At 37.6% G+C, this 23,520-nt stretch overlaps 1 protein-coding gene across 1 annotated transcript; it reads right to left on the minus strand.

Annotated features, from left to right (window-relative positions):
- Window positions 1-275: 275 nt before the first annotated feature.
- LOC117289958 lies at window positions 276-23,069 on the minus strand. The gene is made up of 2 exons (XM_033771170.1): window positions 22,114-23,069; window positions 276-1,131 (listed from the first exon to the last, which is right to left on the minus strand). The coding sequence occupies exons 1-2, from the start codon at window positions 22,209-22,211 to the stop codon at window positions 519-521; spliced, it is 711 nt and encodes a 236-aa protein (XP_033627061.1). The 5' UTR covers window positions 22,212-23,069; the 3' UTR covers window positions 276-518.
- Between the last annotated feature and the right edge of the window lie 451 nt (window positions 23,070-23,520).

Genomic DNA, 23,520 nt, shown 5'->3' on the forward strand with positions numbered 1-23,520 from the left:
ACCATAATGATGCTCAGCTCGTAAATATAGAGGCATCATCTTACGCCGCATCCCCGACCGTGATGTACGATGTAACCAGTGTAGTTTGTGCATCTTTCCTTTGTCCATGACGATTGCTCCATTGCGGCGGAATAGCCAGACGGGCCCAATACTGGATCGATGATAATTACATTCAATTCCAAGCGAAGCTTTAAGTAAAAACCGATGATTCTTCTTGACTCATTGTCAGGGGAAGTAGATTCGACCTCAAAAATCTGTTACATTTTCGTTTTGGATTTTTTTTTTTTTTTTTTTTTCACAGATTGAAGTCTGAAGCGTTTATTTTGCATTATTATGTAAAACTGGTTTGAGTCCGAATGGTCATAATGCATAATGAAGTGAAGACAGTAGGTTACTTTTAACATAATCCAACTTGGTTGTTAGCTGGCGTACTTTGAATGAACTCCATAGATAACCCATCGAAGATTTTGTCAGTTTCATAGTCTGATCTGATAGAATTGCTGTGACCAATACAATCATTAAACCCAGTCCGCAGCCACCTTAGTGGTCTTAGTGACGTTACTACTTCCTTCGTTACTTGATATCTCCGTTACAGTCTGAGTTCGGGACCCGTCACCCGATGTGCATACATTTACGGGTTTCGGTGTAACGGTCACTTCTTCCACTGACGTCGTGTCACCGTTGGAGTCGCTCTGTGGGGTCAAAGACACCTGAATTTGGACCTGCGGAGGCGGTACGCATGGAAGCTTCTTTGGTTTTGTTCCAGGGGTTGATTTGCCCCTTGGTGATATCGGTGGCTCACCGCTATCATGATGACGCTTGTACGCAATATTGGAGTCGGAGTCTCCAGAGTCCGGAGCATTGTCCTCCGATTTATGTATGTGTACCACGCCTCCTTCATGGCGGTACTCGAGCCCGGCGCGTGTCCAGCGCCTCTCCATAGCTTGTGGAGGAGGAGCGAAGGCAGACGGTCGCCTCTGTTCAAGCAGGAGACCTGGTGTGCTAAGGGAGCGAGATGTCCTGGTCGGGGGTTCCTCTGTATGCGACAGTGCCGTGGCTGTCTGCTCGCTAATGGCCAGCAGCTGCTGCTCCCGCTTCTCGGCTTGTTTCTCGGCAATGCGTTTATGGTCCCTGTCGTGAACAAGAGAGAAAGACAGTAGAAACGGATGAGTCATTTCAAGCACACCACGGCAACATAAAACATCCTGATCCTTCTCGAGCGAAGACAATCAGTAGAATGAATCATAACAGCACTTTTTGTTTTGAGGCGACGCGCACGTCAGACAGACTAGTAACACCTGCACATGATGCACGAAAATGTCTACATTGAATGCTGGCTCATTTTGAATGCGCGACCCACGAGGCAAGGCCGACCGCTGCGGTAGACTGTGTACCCCCGCTCTCCACACTCACTGTCAATGAATGCAATAATACATTACTCATAAAGTCAGTTCCGTTTTAACACATCCCGCATATTTAAACCAAATATTGTCGGGGTTTTAAACAAATATTCTAGCCGGCATTATTTTTTTCTTGACGAAGGGGCTGAGCGAAGATGTCGTCTGCGCCCTGGAGCCTTATCTTCAGTCGGCCATTTCACAATTCATCAAATCTTTTCAGCATTTTACCTCCGTCTGCAATTTTGCTTTTTTAGTGCGCAGAGTCTGCCCGTCCGCTCGGTTCAAAGCCCGTACTACATAGCCTGGTAGTTTCTTACTTTTCTCTATTAGCGTACGTTAACGCCGTATACGCAGCATTAAACCCAGGCTATGATAATTCACGCCAAAAAGCAAATAAGATCATGGGGCCACTATTTCCAATTTGGACATAATGGACATGCATAATCAAATGAAATGCAGAAAACATTTTTTGAAATACGAAACCGCGCGATCTAAATTAAAGAGGCACTGGTTGAAGGCATTAATCAAGCAGACGTGTTATAATATGCGTGAATAATCTAGATGGGTATAGTATGCCCAGAGCGGAGAAATGTAAATGCGCGGCTTAATGGGGCCTCATGATTATTTTCTGTTCGGATTTCTTTCTGACGTGTTAGGGGAAAGAAGGTTATAATATGTTAGGGGTTTAATCAAAGTAAAATCTTTAAATATAATCCATTTGATTGACACATTAAAACAAATAAAGAGATCTGGAGGTAATCCATAATTTGTCAATCTTTAACATTATAAAGATCAGAACGTCGAGTTGAAACCAACAGTTATTTTCAGAACACAAAGATAGTCATTACATGGTGCTACCGCAAACCTTTCCATATTGTTTTTCCACCATGCAAAGTTTCAAATCCTGTACTTTGTAATTTTTGTTATCAATGTATTTATGATGGATTTATACATACAATTCACCCAATACCGTGTCAATAATGAATATGTATTGAGAATTTTGAATTCCCTTTTACAAGAAATGTCTTTAACATTATAAAGATCAGAAAATATTGTAATTCAGAATTTGCCTTAACATCTTTGACCTTCTATACGTTTGTATTATGAGTGACATTTATTCAGTGACGTGCATTCTAAGAGCGTTTTAAAGACTCTGGACACTATTGGTAATTGTCAAAGACAAGCCTTCACAGCTGGTGTATCTCAACATATGCATAAAATAACAAACCTGTGAAAATTTGAGCTCAATCGGTCATCAAACTTGCGAGATAATAATGAAAGAAAAAAACACGAAGTTGTGTGCGTTTAGATGGTTGATTTCGAGACCTCAAGTTCTAAATCTGAGGTCTCGAAATCAAATTCGTGGAAATTTACTTCTTTCTCGAAAACTACGGCACTTCAGAGGGAGCCGTTTCTCACAATGTTTTATACCATCAACCTCTCCCTATTACTCGTCACCAAGAAACGTTTTATGCCAATAATTATTTTGAGTAATTACCAATAGTGTCCACTGCCTTTAACATTATAAAGATCAGAAAATATTGTAATTCAGAATTTGCCTTAACGTCTTTGACCTTCAAAGTTTGTATTGTAAGTGACATTTATTCACTGACGTGCATTCTAAAGAGAGTTTTAATACACATAAAAAGGTGTCAAAAAGGGTAAAAATCACGCTAAAAGTTGGTAAATTTTAGTTAGATTTACAATACAGCCGTGTGTTTCTGGGCCCAATTCACCAATCAATATTCGAGGTAAGAAGCTAACCATAGAATTCCCAGCAGTGAGTATATCTTGCTCCTGAATTGAGTTGGTTTGATAAGCACTTTCCGATGTCGATTCAAACCCATTTAGAGACAGTTTCGTCTTTTAAATTTGCAAGTCAATGCTCATTATTTCCGTTTTCTTAAACAGCTCCTCTCACTTGGAACGGCCGTGACTTTTCAAAGGAACTGTATTATCAGATGATTTTTCGTTAACACAAGATTCAGTAACATTCAGTACATTTCCATGTCACGTAGACTTCAACACATCATGAAAGAGACACCATCAGTGTTTAGCGGTTTTTTTTTTAATTCAAAACACCTTGATTCCAAGGAGAATATTTCCAAAGGTTAGAATGTGAATAATTTCAGGTCTTCATGGTGAATAATCCATACATTTCCATGTCTAGGCTGGCTGGTGTATAGTGTGCATGTTATTGAACTCACGCTCATGATAAAACGAACAAACGCCGAAACTCATAATCTTCAGTATATTTTAACAGGAGATAGCCTTATATTATTTTTAAAGACACTGGACATTAGTGGTAATTGTCAAAGACCAGTCTTCTCACTTGGTGTATCTCAACATATGCATAAAATAACAAACCTGAGAAAATTTGAGCTCAACTGGTCGTCGAAGTTGCGAGAATAATGAAGAGAAAAAACGCCCTTGTCACACGATGTTGTGTGCTTGCATATGTTTGAATTCGATACCTCCAATTCTAATTCTGAAGTCTCGAAATCAAATTCGTAGAAAATTACTTCTTTCTTGAAAGATACGTCACTTCAGAGGGAGGGAGCGGTTTCTCACAATGTTTTATACTATCAACAGATACCCATAATACTTGCTACCAAGTAAGTTTTTATGCTAATAATTATTTTGAGTAATTACCACTATAGTGTCCACTGCCTTAAAATAATGATTCTCGACTGCGTACGTTGATTTAATTGAAAAATAAACATCCATATATACTGTTTAAAACTTGAACAGGGTGTGAATGCAGTCGGCCGTAAATCGACCCCTGCGTGACATCACCAATCAAGCGATAGGACTACATCACATTCGCTGTCAGGGTGAAGGCGCTATAAATTAAGGGTTTTTGTTTGCCATCGTTTGCCTTTTGGATTTAAACCTTACATTTGTGTTGTCCTGTGTATTACTTCAGTAATGATAAGCAACTCCTTATTCTTCCGCTATAGAGGGGTTTACATTATTGTGGTAGTCTGTTGTTGCTAACATTCAATACAGAAACAGCACTTTAATGTAATACTTATCTCTAGTCACGAAAACATTGATGCCGATTATTGACTACAGAGGCAAGAGATGATTCAATGCTCATAAATAACCATGGAGAAGTTTGGATTTGTTTTCTTCATTTTGAAAGCAATGAAGATTGTCAAAAAAGCCTCGCAGCGTTTCACTTGACTCGAATTTCGTTCGACCAATTGACAAGTCATTTCAAGGCACCAATAAAGACTGAAAATGTACCTTTTTTGTATTTTTATCACAGTGTGGAAAATTCAATTGGAATTCTTCAAATTGAATAAAAATTGCCATGGTAGCCATGACGTTGCTGCTACATACCCCTGTCTCGGTTTTCGCTCAGTTCGGATACTATTTAATGTTTAGTTTTCTTACTTTAACTCTTAAAAGGCACTGAACGCGTTTGGTAAAATTTTCTAAGGCCAGTGTTTTCTCTTGGTTTATCGCAACATTATGCATAAAATAAAATCTGAGAACATTTAGGCTCATTTTGTCTTTTTGGTCATTGCAAGAAAATAATCAAAGAGAAAACACCAGATGCCTGAAAAGGTTACAGGTCTGAAGTATTTTAATCTGAGTGACTTCTTTCTCAAAAACTAAGTTACTTCAGAGGAAGCCGTTTCTCACACTGTTTTATACTATCAACGGCTCTCCATTGCTCGTTACCAAGTAAGTTTTTATGCTAGTTAAAAAATGGTGTCCAGTGCCTTTAAATACCGGGTACTTATAAGCCTAAAATCTTCACTTCAACTTAGTCACTTATGGAGTAGTCACTTATGGAGATTACCTCAATAGCCCGAAGCCGCGTAAAACTCTGCGCGTGAAATTGTTAAATGTTAATCGAGTAATTACATTCATCGAACAGTGAACAAAACTAAATTACAACCCAATAGTTTGTGTTCATCCGCTAAAATACAAATTGAATATTTCAATGCGAACCAGCTACTTAAAGCGAAAATATACCTTGTATTTAATGTATTTTAATTGTAGGCATAAACACTTACTTGGTAATAAGCATTTGAGAGCTGTTGATAGTAAACAGCAATGTGAGAAACGGCTCCCTCTTACTAAAGCAATAATACAAGGCTTCAGGTCTGAAGTTTTTTAATATATTTGTTAGGCCAACTGGAAGCACAATAATAATGTGCAACAAGGTTTCCCTTTAATTTCTCTTGCAACTTGGATGACAAATTGGGTCCAAATTTGCACAGATTAATTGGTTATTTTTTGCATGGCCTATAATTATGTTAGGATACACCCAGTCAGAATATTTTTTGCATGGCCTATATGTTAGGATACACCCAGTCATAATACTGGTCTTTGACAATTACCAAAGGTGTCCAGTGCCTTTAAGAATTCAGGATAATATTTCTCTATTCTATTCCTGTATTAGCTTTCACTGGAAACTGGCAGATGATTGATGGTCTCAATCGATCACTTTATGGCATGAAGAATAACCCCTAGCGTGAAGCCACACCCACATGCAAAAACAAAACAAAGACAAAAACGACACTTCCACAAACACCTTTTTAAATTTGCTGACATTTTCACAGTTTCTTTACATATTTAATGGTCATAAACATTAGGGGCCCCCACTTCAATTACAATTGAGATCCATACGATTTGAAATGAGATGGGAATAAAAAGTTCGATAAATGTGGTATTGTATAACTCGTGGCTGCATGTCTCCAGACAAAAGTAAATCAATACATCCAACAACACATGTCTCACAAGCAATTTCTATTTATATTGGCTGGGTCATATTTCGATCTTTAACAGCCCCAGCCCAATAGCGTTCAACCCGAGGAAAAGTGAGTAACCGAACTCCATTGTCGCCCCAACACTCAATTTACAGCTCTTTTTATCTCAATTATTCGAAATCAAACCCTAATTGTTGTACATTTAAATGTTCCATGTTTCATATCTCAATGGTTCAATGCCCAGACTTTAGTCAGCACTTCGTCTTACTAGCGGGGACCTGTCAAAGAAAATAACAATTTCTAGCCACCGCTTTGCGAGAATGTGCTTGGAGCAATGTGAGGTATGATATTGGCTGGACTCCCTGCAACTGTAGTTGATAAATAGAGATAATGTGTGACCGCTGGGGGCGTTTTCTCTGCTCTGCAAATACCGACTGCGAACATCAATGAGTTCCTGTGAGGAACATACACAGCTGCAGTGTCATGCATTTCTTTAAAGAGCTCAAATTTAGTCTTGCGATCCCGTCATATTTCAATGGATAGAGTCCTCATGAAATGGGAATAAAAGACAAGTCTCTAACCTCACGTTAAATGCTGTAAAATGTCACTGTGTGTGATACCCTTCAGTGTATGTCCGATGTCGTCGCATTTCAAATAATAATGGTCTGTACAAAGAAATTTCAGTTCATTCCTGAATTTGAATGTATCTTCAATCAAAATGGCATTGAGTTTGACTTTATGACTGGCAAATAAATTCCCCATTGGAATTTACAGTCCAATTGTTGTTTATTTCCGATGACATCATTGTTCAAATTTCGCTCTGAAAGAGTACGAAGTAAAATTACATTTCGCATAACTGTAATTGAGTTAGGGATTTGTATTTTTTCCTCACTTGTGGGTATAAGTATGTATTGGGAAATAATATGCATCACAATAGCTCAATTTGACAAAGGGCAGTCTTTAATTCAATAAAATTATGTGTTCTTGTTTGTTGGTGTATTTTGAGAAGATAAACACTGTTATAGGTCTAAGTGTAACAGTAAAGTAAAAAATAAATAGCAAAAATCTGTGTAAACAAAAATAAAAATATCTGTGAAATAGTATGAATCAAGGCTGGGCATATTGAGACTTATTTTTTATAATTTTTGTTCTCTCTCGTGATTCATCGGCTGAAGCCATCCCTGTTTAAACTAAGCAAGAATTTATATAATCTTCATTGCACAAATTAATTATGTTAAAACTCTATATATGACAAATTGAGCTATGTTCCAACTATACATAAGACAATAAACAGCTTACATTTTCTTTCGATATAATGGACGAAAAACAAGATTTCTTAATTTTTGGTTTAAAAAAAAGGATATCACATTGTTTTAATACTGTAGGCCCAAGCCTCTTCGGGGAACGCAACTTTTTTTAGTTTGTGCATCATAGTCGACAAGCAGAACTAACGGGTGGATGGTCGCTGTATATGGTGCAAGGGGGAAACGCGTTTTAATTTAAATTAAGAAGGAAAATATTTGTATGCGTTTTCCAAAAAGCTAAATACAAAACGTGGACATAATTTCTGTGTATCCAGGTGTGATTTCGGGCGCTCGAAAGGGAAGAGTAAAAAATTCTCTTAAACGTTCAATATTATTTACAGCATCTCAAAATTGAATATGCAAATTACCAAACTTGTATAGGCCAACGCCTACTCCATGTATTCTAAGCCTTATCTTTCAGACTTCCGTTATAAATACTTTCTTTTCACACGGAATAAATTTTAATGTATAATAGAGACGCATTCATTAGACTGGCAATATTTTTTAGAGCTTAACTGGCACTATAAAAATGCCACAAAGGGATTGTCATTTTGATGTCAGATCTTATAAATACCGTTTTGGGATTGTATATTGTTGGACAGTAATTGAGGTATGGCAAATGAGTCTTCTACTGTTGATTCGCCGTATTTGATTCGTAGATAGAGGTCCGTCACGCGTGGCTCGAAGTGAGACAGTAAGGGTGTTTTGGACTTATGACTTGGCTCCTACTTTGGCTCCGTAAGTCATTTTGAAAACATATACTTTGGGTACGGGACTTCAATCAGGCAGAAGGTGCCAAACCGAATCCGAAGTCCGGAGCCGTGGTTTAAAAAAACAATAGTTGGACGACACAATTTCATTAAAAAAAAAACGGAAGAACCGGAAACAGCTATGACGTTTAACTAAAAGAATTGGCATTTAAAAACCAAGGTTACCTTACAAAATGAATAAAAACTGGATACAATAAACCATTAAAATGTCTGTTTACCATTACATTAGTAACAATGTACGCCTCCAGGGAATATGAGACAGGATGGCGAACTCTTGGGTGAAGCGACATGAATGTTGTTCTCCACCTCCACTGTTAGTGTTACTTCTTGAGGAATTAGCAAACTGAGACACGTCATAATTGTTTGCACAAGGGGGGAGTCGAGAGACCCATAGGAGGACTGTATTTCTCTATGGTTCACCGATGCTCACACAGTGAAAATTACGAACTAAAAAAAAACCTTATTTCCAAACAATTTTTACAACTATTTGTTTATTTTCTTCGCCCTACAAGCTTGTATACCCAAACAACAGTTGCAAATATTGTGAGTATGTGGTGGAAAACGACAAATAATACAAAATTTTTGTATCGTTTGTCAAATTTGAAACATAAATTGTGTGATTGTGGTTGTTACTGTTGTGGTGGTGGTGGATGAGGTTGCCATTGTCGCTGTCATTGTTGATCTGTCGTTGCCAATGTGCTTATGTGCTTATGTGCTTGTGCTTGTGCTTTTGGTTTGTGTGGCTCTTGGTCTTGTTTTTGTTGGTGCAAGTTTGGCCTTTGGCGGTTAGACACGATTGTTTTAATGATTCTCGTGTAACTATCAACGCTGTAAGTTGCTGTTTCTATAGTTGAAAGAAAGGCGAGTTATCTTGAGCAATATCTTGCGCAGCTTCCACAGTCTGGTTCACGACTCCGTGGAAATGGTTTGCATTGTGCACTGCGATCCGGCGGGTAACAGACCCGTGCTGTGCGATATGCTAATCGTATGCGTTTGACATTTAAGTTTCTAAGACTACATCACTGCCTTATGCACACACTAATACTAAAGAAAGTCTGCTGCCTCGGTGAATGGTAAACGAAGCACTATGTGGGTTTTGTCAAATACCTTCCATGTGTGAACATGGGAACTGCATGCTGTCTCTTTAAGGTCGGGACAGAATTTTGCCCAGCAGGCTCATTGTGGTTTCCATTAATTGAATACTTTTAGGTTGGGGTGGCGTTTTAGTTAGGGTGTGTAGATGAACAACTCAGTAACCTCATGTCTTTACAGGCAGTGGAAACTACTGGTAATTACTCAAAATAATTATTGGCATAAGGCCTTACTTGGTAACGAGTAATGGGGAGAGGGTTGATAGTACAAAACATTGTGAGAAACGGCTCCCTCTGAATTAACGTAGTTTTCGGAAAGAAGTAATTTTCCAAGAATTTGATTTCGAGACCTCAGATTTAGAATTTGAGGTCTCGAAATCAACCATCTAAACGTACACAACTTCGTGTGACAAGGGTGTTTTTTCTTTCATTATTATCTCGCAACTTCGACGACCAATTGAGCTCAAATTTTCCACAGGTTTGTTATTTTATGTATATGTTGAGATACACCAAGTGAGAAGACTGGTCTTTGACCATTACCAATAGTGTACACTGTCTTTAACAATGCACCCTTGAGAAACAAAATGCTGCGGATTTTGGTTCCATTCAATCTACTATCATGCTGGCCATCCTAATATCTCAAGATGTGTGGCAACAGTCACTTACGGTGCATCTTTTATGTAAGTTCATAGCTGATTGTAATTAATGCGAACATTAAACATCTTGAATGTTAATGAGTGTCGAAAAATATAATCACTCAGTTAAATTTGTCATTCTCATTTAATTGAAAACTTGAGGCAATGCACGAACGAACTGCTTTCAAATGTTATATTAACCATTGCTCACACACATAGATTCTAACATGAAAACTCATCCACCCCCGCACTCTGAAGTCTAAATCGAAACAACATGGACGAATCCATGTAGGCTTAGACACAACCTTGCCCTCCGTGACACGACCTTGTTTCGTTGGGACGAACGGGCGGGAACGTTCAGTTTGGAAACGACGCTTCAGCAAATAAGTGTCCAATCGTTCTACATTTATCATTACATGACTCCTATAATAACTTTTTGAGCATCACGCGTGACGCAGACATGGACTTTATGTTTGCGGTAAATATTTGAGTTTACATGCGATGCCTTAAATGAACACGTTGCCTTGGATCGGTCGAGTTGGTCTTTAAAAAGCGTTCGTAACCGTTTGTTATAAAATGCATATGGTTAGAAAGATGTTTTAATAGTAGAATACAATGATCCACACAAACTTGCCTCGAAATTGCGTGGTTTTCCTTTTACTTCACGAACTAACACGGTCGACCATTTAAGGGAGTCAAAAATTTGACTCCCATAAATGGCCGACCGTGTTAGTTGTGTGGATCATTATATTCTACTTTTAAAATATCTTTCTAACCATATGCATTTCATAACAAACGGTTTCAAACACTTTTCAAAGACCAACTCGTCCGATCCAAGGCAACGTGTTTCTTTAAATAAGGCAAATGTTATATCTGAGAGTATTACTGACGGATCCCTTTTTGGTGCATACTTTTTTTGGCGTTCTGAGATTATGCAAGGGTGACCTGTGACAAAGTCTTAATAACAGACACGAAGAGTCACATAGCTTGGACTTTCTGCAAGCACGACTTCCGTACCGCCTTAGTGGAAAAAAACATAAGCTCACATTTAATCAACTGTTGTTATGAAAAAAGGACGAGTCTCAAAACTTGTTCAGTTGTTACTTTTATAACGCTTGTACTTGTGTTCTAATTATTATGACCGGGTATATTTTCCTGCACCACTGTATTTTGTTTGTTAGTATATTTCGGTTACGTGGCCTTCATGCAAGGAAATCTACAACTCCAAATGACATAAGGTATGTGTACTGCCCACCAGAATACATAAAGCTGCTGTAGGCTTCTAATCAAAAGTATATATTGCCATTAATTGAGTTATACGCCTTCTCTTTAATGGCTGAATCACCGATTGTGATTTCATATCATAGCGCCCTCAACTGTCGAACCAGTGCATTTTTAAGAAGAGTCATCAAGACCTACTCACTGCATACAAAATAAACTAATTATCGTTCAATACAAATGCTGTTTATATTTATATTAAGCAAATGTGCAAGCCAAAAAAACAAAAACAAAACCATCTTTACAAAAAGGAAATGCTTAACAATTAGAACGGGTAAATTATAATGCCAAGCATGTTGTCATTTTTTTTTTCTGATACGAAAAACTGCCAAATGTAAATTGGTGTCGGAGTTTGTAAACAAAAAAAGGTGGCCATAAATATCGCTAATAACAATGTAGCATAGTTACATGAATGTTCACTCGTCAATAGAAACATTGTCCAGTGGGCAGACAGGGGTATTATTAGGGGGAATGTGCAATTGGTTATAATACAAGCATGGAATTTAGCACACATTCAGGTATGCCACGTGAAAGATATTAAGCTACGATGAACATCGCAGATTTGAACTAGGAAAAAAAAGGAGAATGGCTGCCATTTCGTAAAATATTTTCAAAGAACAAAATATCTGGGATGGATGGCCCTGTAGGGAAATATCTTTCCCATGATATACTGTGACTGTACGATCATAACATATTTGTATCATCAAAGGTACAATCTCATCAAATGCCAAACTATTATATCTCAGACATTATACCACTTTACGAGAAAGATGCTTTGCATTATTCTTCAGAATGTGTCTCGTGTGTTTTCGAACTTTATGATAGATTTGGGTACCCTTCGAACGTTGTAAAAATGGTGGACATCCACAACAATTTGCTAAAAAAAAAATGCACAGACTTATAGCGTTATTTCCATCTGTCAATCAAAATGGCATTCAAAGCTCAGATCAGAAAGTTTCAAATGAACACTGTTAATTGTATGGTCTGTATATACACAAGGTTAGTAGGTTATAGTAACAAGTTCATGAATGTCTGCAATCATGTTTAATTTTCTAGGTTTAGTTTGGATCACATTTCAACTGGATCAAACCTTTTGTATTTGCGTACAATTTACAAATTTACAACTTTTCAAAAAGTGTATGGTTGGCACTTGCTTGGCTATTAAGTCTATGTGTTTGTTTTAATGTTTTTAATTTGGGTTTAAATAAAGACAAATTGACCACAGCGGGACTTGAACCAGTGAACTACGGATTAACGTGCCGGCGCTTAAAGGGAAGGTACACGTTTGTGTCAAAGACCAGTCTTCTCACTTGGTGTATCCCATCATAAGCATAAAATAACAAGCCTGTGAAAATTTGGGCTCAATCGGTCATCGAAGTTGCGAGAAAAAGATGAAAGAAAAAAAAAACCCTTGTTGGACGAATTTGTGTGCTTTCAGATAGGAATAAAAGACTTCTAGCTAGAAGTCTTTTATTATGTTAGTGAGAAATTACCGATTTCTCAAAAACAACGTTACTTCAGAGGGAGTCAATTCCCACAATGTTTAATACTATCAACATCTCTCAAATGCTCGTTACCAAGTCAGTTTTTAAGTTAATATTTGTTTTGAGTAACTACCAAACGTGTACCTTCCCTTTAACCAGAATTATAGCTCAGTTGGTAGAGTGCCGGGCACAGTACTCCGAATGTCTTTGGTTCCGCTGTAGTAAGATTTGTCTTTATTCAAACCAATTTGTTTCGTTAATTTTTACCCAGTCAGTTTCCTTTGAGATTTATTACTAGCAACAACAAATTGAATCAGCTTTCCAAAGCCCTTCATAAATGTTTAGCTACCACTTTGTACTAATGTATTTAAATAAGCTTTCCAAACCTTAAGCTTCATGGCTAATTAACTATGCATCAAACGAGTTTTCCAAGGTCCTTCATTATGTTAAACTATTTAATTATGTATGATTTATTAATGTTTTTAAAATGAGCTTCCCAAGGCCCTTCATAAATGTTTTATTTGTTTCACAGTTGTAGGCTACCTTGGACCCAAACCCACCCACAGTGCAAACTAATGAGTCAACAATACCAACACCATTAGCCGAACACCTGGGCAACATGAGTCGATCATCAATATCCGATTTCCTCAAATCTGTGATTCTCTTTGGGGAACTCGGGCGAAGCGGCCCTTTCCAAATGGAGGATTTGGACGCAATCGTTGATCGTCTAAAGCCTTTCATGTTGTATTTTACCCAGTTGTACCTAACTTGCACCCTTGCTCTATGATTGTACCCAAGCCACACATGTGTCGAAAAACATCAACACCACGATCCGGACATGGGCAACATGAGGCGTTCATCAATATCCGATTTCCTGGAATCTGTGATTCTCTTTTCGGGAACTCGGGCGAGTCAACCCTTACTAATGGAAGGTTTGGACGACATCTTTGATTGTCAAAAGCCCTTCATGCTTCATGTTACCCAGTTGTACCTTGTACCTAACCCATCCATGAGTCGACAATATCAACACCGTTATCTGAACATGGGGATGAGTCGTTCTTCAATATCCAATTTCCTCGAATCTGCGATTCTCTTTGGGGGAACTCGGGCGAGGCGACCCTTCCTAATGGAAGGTTTGGACGCAATCTTTGATCGTCAATTTATCTTCGAATGATTCTTACTTGATTTAGAATTGAATGTCATGCTCAGCGTCTATTATGCGCGATCGTGCAGCGAGATTGCATTCTGCTTCCGCCTGCTAATGTACTCTCATATACAATAAAAAGGATAACATAAAATCAAGACCTCACTCAGCGATAATATTAAAGACATATCTGTTTTTCTGTGTGTACATGCTGTGTGATAAACATAGTTCTAAGCAAAAGTTGAGACATTCAGGGATATTTCAAAATGTTTTAGAATAAAATAGTGGGCCTGTTTTGTTATAAATAAATTAAAACAAAGATGAAGGAAATTTTAGAAATATAATCGGTTACAGGTGAGTGCATGAAAAAGGGAACAAGTAGATATTATATTTTAACATGTAACATACAAAAAATATAAATTGTACATCTATTATACAAAGAATAATACGGCCCAAATAATATATAAAAATACGGATACAGTAATCTTGGCGTGATATCCCATCATGGGACTTTGCCGAGTAGTAAAGTCGAAGTAGAAGTAGATACATAAAAAAATTCTATCAAACTTAATTCAAAGAACAATTAGGCCTATTAATAAATAAATAACAATAAATAAATAAAATTAATAAATAGAATGGCATATAAGCAAACAAACAGGACATGTCTATTTTAAAATGATTTTACTTACATCATAGGCTTCGTCTATTCACGAGTATGCTCATACTGTACTGAAAGATCATCAACAAATATTAAAATTTAAAACCAAAAAAAGAAAGTTTACGGTCCTCGTATCAAGGTTGTTTTTTTTTAATGTAAAAATGAAAATGAAATCTTTCTTTAAAGTCATTGAATGTCTACTAAATGTAAAAAGTGACGCAGTGACCATCATTTACATGATTGTCTGTTTCTCTCTGGGATTTGGTTTCAAGTCAAGAGCGTAAAACTTCATGTAAACAATAATAAAATTGATAACAAGAGATAGCATTTAATCGTCATGTGATTTTGATTTCTTGAAATTGCATCCGTGAAAATGGAGTACTGAATTAATAAATAACTTGCATTCTGTAAACTATATTTTTGGAAAAACCATATCGCAAATAATCGGTACGCGATTATTTAGAGATGAAATGAGATGCATGATGGTCTAGCTACATAGCGATCAAGTTTGATCGCTAGCTAGACCAGAATGCATCCCATTCAACGGTTAGCGCTTGCGCAGTGGGTATAATGCAAAAAGGTTCGTATGGACACACTTGGGCCTTGCCCAGACGATAACCTTTTGTGGCGTGTAGACGTCTTTTGTAATCATTAGCGTGTACTAAGTCACCTCGATTATTGGTTGCAATAAAAAGCCTTTTCCTAGTCATCAAAATGTTATCATTTCATCACCAATGTGACTCTGCTATTCTTTGCTATTCTCTGTAGAGCATAAGGACACAATAAATCTCTGGATCATCAATTTCGTTTTAAGAGATAACGCGAACGACTGTCACCGAACTAATGGGAAAGAGAAAGTATAGGCAGCAGTCAGGAGGTTGTCATTATTTGAAAGTGAAGATCAAAATGAGAACAGAAAAATCCTGAAGCCAAACGATTTTTAGAATCATAATATTCTCATCATGAAAAATGTCATCATAAAAACTTACTTGGTAGCCTAACGAGCCATGACGAGATGTTAATGGTATAAATCATTGTTGAGGAACGGCTCCATCTGAAGTAGTGTTTTTGAGAAAGTGGTAATTTTAATATTTCTCGATCAAATAATTATGTATCTGAAAGCACACAAAGTAAGGCAACAAGCGTGTTCTCTTGCAAATTCGATGACCAATTTTAGCAAAATGTTCATAGGTTTGCTATGTTCTGCATATGCTGCAAAAGAGAATACCGATTTTTGACAATTACCAAAGGTGGCAAATTAAAGTAACACGAGAACATTGACTTATCCGGCCCTAATGAATTGAATGGTACGCGCTGTCCCTCACCCCCCCTCCCCCCGCCCGCCCCCCGCGGCATTGCTATAGAAATGAAAATAATCGCTATCAATCTGATAACAATTCATCCCGAAATTCTAAATTAACTGTGTTAGGCCTAATAAAAAATTTATTATCTGGGCATATCATACGGGGAAAACAGATGAATGAAGACACTACACGCTCTCCCCCAACGTAATGTTAGACATCCGTTCCTACTTCAACCATCCTCGCTCCTACGTCACATTACAATCATAAATAACCATGACTAAAAAAAGTCCGCGCATGCTCTGTATACCCAAACATCTTCCCTGAATGCAGTTTTTAATTTCAATAAAGTCCTGTGTATTTCTAGTTATGTAGCTTATTCAAACCATGTCAGAGGGTCCCCTATGTTCCCATACTTTAAAGGGTCTATGTACCTTTTCCTAACACAAAACACAATGTCAACAGATTTACATTAAACTTACATTCGAAGATTATGATAGTAGAAAGCTTCCCTTGAAATTTTACTCACTGATGTGCTGTTGTTTTTGAGATATTAGTAAAACAAATAATTTTCGTCTCAGTTTTAGCGTGTAAAAACGTATTAACCAGTTATGCTATGGTTTTGGTATAATATCATAACTGGTTAATGGGATTTTACATGCTAAAATAATTGTCAACCTTCCTGAGACGAAAATTATTGTGTGACTTGTTTTACTCATTTCTCAAAAACCACAGAACCTCAGTACGTAATATTTGAAGGGAAGCTTCCCACTATCACTATCTTCAAACTTTTTAAGTTTATTGTAAATCTGTGGACATTTGAAATAGTACACTCTTCCTCTTGTATACATAAGTCGCCCCCTCCCCCGATACAAATCTAAAGAGTTATTTGGAGTTGTCAACCAACGGTTCTTTTCAGAACCAACACTACTCAAAATAGATTTACATTATTGGTGCTACCGCAAACCTCAACTGATTAAAAAATTCCCAAGATTCCATCCAAACAGTGAAACACAGTATCAATGCCCAACATCGGGCTCAATTGAGCTTGTTTCACAAATACTGTTGACGTTATTTATAGATGTGTTGTTTAATTAATTCATTAGCTTAAATATTATAAGATGTATAAAGTACAGTGCACATGTTTTTATGTACGTATTTTCTCTGCATAAACGCTTTAGTTTATCGATGGTCTACTAAGCAAGGGAATTTACTATTGATTTGGTGTATTTAAGGGATAACTTGAGCGTCCATGGATGACCTATGTTCTTTATCGATGGATTCAAACCGCTGCTGGACTATATAGTCTGGATCATTCGTTTGGCTAATATAAAAAACGTGGAGTAGACAAAATGGCGGCAAACATGATTAAGATTCTCACATGGCATGACTTTACCTTAAAGGATTTGGGTACTTTTTGTAGGACACAAAGCACAATGTCCACAGATTTACATTCAGCTTACACGGTTTGAAGAAAGTGAAAGTAGAAAGCATCACTTAAATATTACTTGCTAGCTGGGGTGCTGTAGTTTTTTTAAAAAGGGGTAAAAAGAGTCACAAAAATAATGTTCATCTCAGTAAGACGAAAGTTATTTTAGCATCATGATAAAACACCATAACTGGTAAATACGTGTCACATGCTAAAACCGAGAAGACAGTTATTTGTGTGTGATTGTTTTACTAATTTCGTAAAAACTACAGCACCCCAGCAAGTAATATTCTACGGGAATCTTTCTACTATCATTATCTTCAAGACCGACCATGCCTTATCCAAGATGTTCTTATTAACCATTATATTAATGGAATCCACCGCAGATTAAGCACTTGTTAAATAATGATGATAATTAAGCCGTCTTTCAGTATAATACGCAGTGCCCGTACTTCCTGTTTGCGGAGAGAGAGCAAATTGCCTGACTATTTGGCAAAGATATCATCTAAATTAATTATCGACAGGACTGGCTGCATATTATAGTGTGTCTTTGCGCAGTCGTTTAATCCTGTTTGAGAGAATGTCAAGTCTTTATTATCCAACAGGACTAGCCTCATCTCATGCTCGTGTGTCTATTGCAGGATCACTGGATTGCTCGTGATAAATTAAGTCCATTACTTGACAGCAAACAATAATTATACTTGGCTTCAAAGTGGATTTCTGTACCTTGGAAATGTGTAGACCCCCCATTTTGTGTAAATAATATTATGGACTGTGGTGGAAGCAATTCCGTTCCGTCGTTACTATATTCGATTTCATGACACTATTGGCAGGTAATTACTCAAAATAATTGTTACTTGGTAACGAGCAATGGAGAGCTGTTGATAATATAAAACATTGTGAGAAACGGCTTCCTTTGAAGTAACGTGTACTTTTTGAGAAAGAAGTAATTTCTCACTAATATAATATTTGATTTGGAGGTCTCGAATTCAAGCATCTGAAAGCACACAATTTGTGCGACAATGGTGTTTTTCTTCCATTATTCTCTCGCAACTTTGACGACCAATTGAGCTAAAAAGATAACAGGTTTATTTTATGCATGTGTTGAGATACACCACGTGAGAAGACTGGTCTTTGGCAATTACCAAATGTGCCCAGTGCCTTTAAAATGCACCGCTAAATAATTATATTCAGTGTGTTGATGAACGGAACGAGTAACCCATGACATCACAGTCCCATGTTTACAAAAGAGCCAGAGAGGTTGAATTTCCTGAAGGCACGATTGTGCATGGTTCAACAACGGAGGAAAACATCAAAGCTTAGATTTTGTGTGGAATTAGCAGCTTACGGTTTTTGTCCACTTTTTATGCAAAGAAAGGGGACAAATCTCAAAATACTGTTCAGCTGTTCATTTTTCTAAAAACATTTTGTGATACCACAATGTTTCAAAATCATACTATGATACAACATATAATTAAATTTGTCAAAAAAATTATTGTGCATGAAGTATCTTGACTCATGTCACGAAATGTCAAAGCTCGCTCTTTTTGTAAAAAGGTTTACACATACCGTGGTAGATCGGTGCACGTGTATAGCTTTTTTTCTGGGGTTTTTCTTATCTATCTTTCTCTCTCGCTTTTGTAATTAGGTGATTGTATGGTAGGGTGTGCTATTTCATCAATTTATTCAGGTTTTGTCCAATCTGTCTGGTTGTTATTCATGTAATTAGTTACTTGTTTGTGCCCTCTCTGCCAAGTCTTATTGAATACTTGTATGTAATGTGACGGTTCCAAATGACCAGCTGTGCTTGCGATGGGTCATCCCTCTAGGTTTAATCAAATATATATATATATAAAAAATTAAAGAAAATTATTCATTAATTAATATTGTGCAAATGGCACTATTAACAGTCATTAAAAGTTATTGGGGAGTTGTATATTGTTGTGTGATCTTTAGAATGGAACCATTCAATTAATTTCTTTGTGTCGAAGCTAAGTAGGAGAACAATGCTTGCACAATAACCTGAATTTTTAATTTAAATTTCCCTCTCTTTCGAGATGCAAACTTTCATTTATTATTTTGGCACAATCAGCAGCAAGGCATGCAGTGGCACATTTCACATGTTTTCAATGTCGTTGTTCCTCTTGAAATTAATTTACTTTAATCAAAACAAGTGTCCTTTAAACCGTAACAGATGTGATTTCTCTCGCGTATAGACAAAATGTAGGTTAGGATATAAATAAACATCAACACCGATTGTTTGTATAAGATTTGTTGCCGTCTTTCGGCAATGGAGTTGTGTTGTGATGGACTTGAATTTTGTGTGCCATGCACATTGCTCCAGCCACGTTGTTTAATTTATGACAACCAACTTCTTTTGGGAGAAGTGTTGATCCTAAGAAGATTCAGTTTGGTGTATTGGCGTTTCGAACAGTATAATCTGCTCGTCTCCGCTAGAATGTCACATTGTCTCAACAGTTTTAGCCATCTTAATGATCTCAGACACAAATTAATAACGAGGCTAGAATTGAGTAGTGGTATGACCCTTTATGGTAAGTTAATTACTAACATAACCATGAGTAATTTATTATGGTTAATTTACTCAATATTGTTTGAAGAATCATATTGAGATGTTGCTGTGCGGAGAGAAGAAGCGCCACTGAGAATTAAAATCATGCAACTTTAGGATGCCAAAATAAACTAATCGATTGACTGTGGATTGCTTTTGATCGATTACCATTGTCTATACTTCAATGACATTTATAGTATTAATTTTTCTTAAAATAATGTTTGTTTATTTTAACAATAATTAATGTTATATATGTCTAAATAATTAAAGTTTTCTTCGTGTAAGCATGCTTGTCTGTCCAGTCCAATGTCTGTCTTAATCTTTTGCCTCTTTGACCGCCCGTCTTGGCCTTTAGGGCTGGTATCACAAGTTTGGATTTCCGTAACCAACCTCCACACTCCTCTCCAGATCTGTTCTACTCTTTATATCTACTATGAATTTAATATTTGGTTCTTTGACTTTTATGATTCGTTACATTATTTCATCTTGTATAAGAGTGTAAAAATAAACGTTTTTTTATAATTGAATTGAATTGATTTACTCTCAAATGTAGGAAATGCGTCATAGTCGGTAATGCGACTCTTGAAATTGGAATGTATCTACCGGAAGACACATTTTCTTAAATAAACTGAACGGACAATGTTCTGGTATCGTTTTAAAAGCCAGCAGAGAGCTATCAATAGCCTTTACCATATAATAACCGTAACGTCTCGACAATGAAACGGCAGGGGTTTGGGGAATAGCTTTTGTGCGTTCGTGTTTTTAAGGAGTCCCAGGAGACTGTTCGCTCGCAGACGATAATATTGTTGCCCGACAAAAAAAGCTGGCTAATAATGGCCGACGTAACCTTTCGGTACAAGAAAGTCGGTTATGGCGGGAATGAATTGAAAGGATATAGCATGTGTCTCCGGTATGGAGGCCTAGGTCTATACGCAATGAGAGTTGTATTGGTGACGTGCGAGACATCGACTTGGTCTATGTAGCTTTATCAGCGGTTGTATCTTGATATTGTTGTGAATTAAAAAAAAGATACTAAGGGGGCATAATATCTTTGAAGAGAAATTGTGAATGAGCGCGACGACTCTTGGTAAAACTGCCTTTGTTATACCCATAACTCATGCTTGAATAAGTAACTATAGACTCTTTTGAATGACTCAAAGCAACGAAATCCATCTTTTCAAAAAAGGTGTTATATTGTTTTCACAGAGCTCGGGAAAGTACTGATTATACAGTGCTAACACATATCGGTGTATGTAAAACAAAAATTAATATTCGTTATCCCCGTATGTATATTTCCATCTATGAAATTCAATTACATTGTGGTTACCAATATACATGGCAAGTGTTTATATTGGCAATAATAAATGACCCTGTTGAGATCATCTTGGTTAAAAATTTAACAAATTGTACCAACACAATACTGCAAATTTATTCTGGTTTTAACCGTATACACCGATGTGGTTAAAACCAAAACTAACATTCTTTATCTCAGACAAAATTTAACATCTATTTAAACAATTTAACGTCTATTTAAACAATCCCCCGTCTAACCACAGTTTTACAATGACTAGAATAAGTATTGTCGTCTAGTAACTGAATCACAATTTATTGATATGTGCAATTTATAATCATAGATGTTAAACCGATTTTTGTAAGGGAGAGATTAGCTGTTGCCAGCTTGGCGTTTATATCCTCATGTGGGAGTTTGCTGAGTTCCCTTGATGGGAAGATCATCTAAACAAGCAAGCAAGCAAACAAACAAACAAGCACTGCATGGATAAACTAACAACCAGCCAGACCTTATGGTTGTAAAAACTCCCCTTTAATCAACAATTTCACATTCCTTTTAGACTCCCGCTCGTAGAATCTCATGGATCAATATTAATCAAGGAACTTAGTCTGGTTTCCTTCTCTTTGAAATCATACAGGTTGCCTGTGTGAGTATATGAATGTACACGCATCGATGGTTTGAGTGTCTTAAGGTAGGGCCCTTCACTTCCTGCTCTGAGAGGCAGGTTTTTGAGCGGGACCTTTCGTTTGAATTTTTCAAGTAGTTTATTTTTAAGGGGGTACCGCAATGGAGTGATGGGGGTGATTGCTCCAGAGGTTAAGGTGGGAAAACTTTTGTAACGAATATTATATTTTGTATTTTTCACCAAAAAAGAAAAGTGGTACCTTAAATCTAAGACATGGGTACCATACACTAATGGATGGAGTGAAACATGACTGTAAAGCACTATAACCCTGTCCTGAAACAAATAATTAAATTATATTGATAATTTGTGATTTATAGGAAGGAGATAACAATTGAAGTAATAAGACTTGCCTGATAGCCTTGTAGGCAGAGTATAAACAAGCAGCAACGAATCCAAACGCAGCTGCAGAACCGAACACCACGCCCGCAATAAAGCCAGCGTCTCCCATAGCGGACGGCTTGCCTAGACGCTAGGGACTCCCGACCGGGTGCCGCCACGGTAAAAACACTCCCAAAATAATCCACAGGGCAATTTGTAGAGAGAAAAAAACGATGAAAGAACACGATCTTATCCGGAGTTTGGGTGAAGACTACGGCTGTCGTTGTTGCTATACCGAGGAAGAATGCTGATGATTTGGAGCACACACGAGGTTATCTTTGACGCATGGGGTTTGGGGAGGTTACATCTGTCACCTCCGAGATACCCGTGTCAGGAGGCATAAGAAAGGGCAGATGAGACAACCGGTGATGAGACACCTTCTAGTGCATGAAGACTAGCTGGGTAATTAATGACAGGGATACTTAAGCAACGCCTTGTCATATCACGCGTGCGTCTATTATGTTCCGGCCACAAGTCCACACCTCAACACAACCTCTGATAAGAACACCACTGGAACATTTTCATTAGAAACATGCATTTGTTTACCGCGCCGAATCTTTCAAAATGCCGTGCACTTGAATGTAAAGTGAGGCTGTGCATGTATTTACGTAAGCCGGGTGTTCCACGCTGTTCTAACGGTCTGTAAATCCAAGAGGAATCAAGTGCACATAATCAGCCTTGGCCTTTGTACAAAGAGCAACGCCGTCGATCCAACAGGTATTACGTACATTACAGCTAGTCATAACACAGCCTGCGTGGACAACTCGGCAGCTTTAGCGAGTAATGTCCAATATATAGTGCCAATGCATACGAGATATCAGTCAGGTTGCGTGTATATACAGCAGGGGCCGCATGTGGTAGTTATATTTATATCAAAGCTGTGCTATCGTACCCTGCTAGGCCCGATAGTGGATAACAACCCAGTGCATTAATTCTACATTACTGATCATGTGTGTGGACACCTTTCCTATGGTTCTGAGTCGTATTCACTGTTCACAACCCCCAGGGTTATGTACGTAGCCGGTTGCAGCACGGGGCGCGAATCCTCGCTTGTGCCCCACGGGGATATTCGAAATTACTGGTTAGCAGCGCGCTCATTGACTACACGTACCTTGAGGGGTGGGTGGTCGCTTGCGAGTGGCATAATGCATCGAGAATTTGCATGTGATGCACGAAGGGGGAAGAGCACGAAGGAATGAAGTGGTATGCTGAGAAATTTGAGTACTTCATTTTGCCGTTTATGATTTTCTTTGCTTGCTAGATCACCCTGAATACAACAAACTGAAGTGGTATGCTGAGAAATTTGAGTACTTCATTTTGCCGTTTATGATTTTCTTTGCTTGCTAGATCACCCTGAATACAACAAACTCTTCACAAGT

This window comes from Asterias rubens, chromosome 1 (genome assembly GCF_902459465.1).
Source record: "Asterias rubens chromosome 1, eAstRub1.3, whole genome shotgun sequence".
Lineage (NCBI taxonomy): Eukaryota > Metazoa > Echinodermata > Asteroidea > Forcipulatida > Asteriidae > Asterias > Asterias rubens.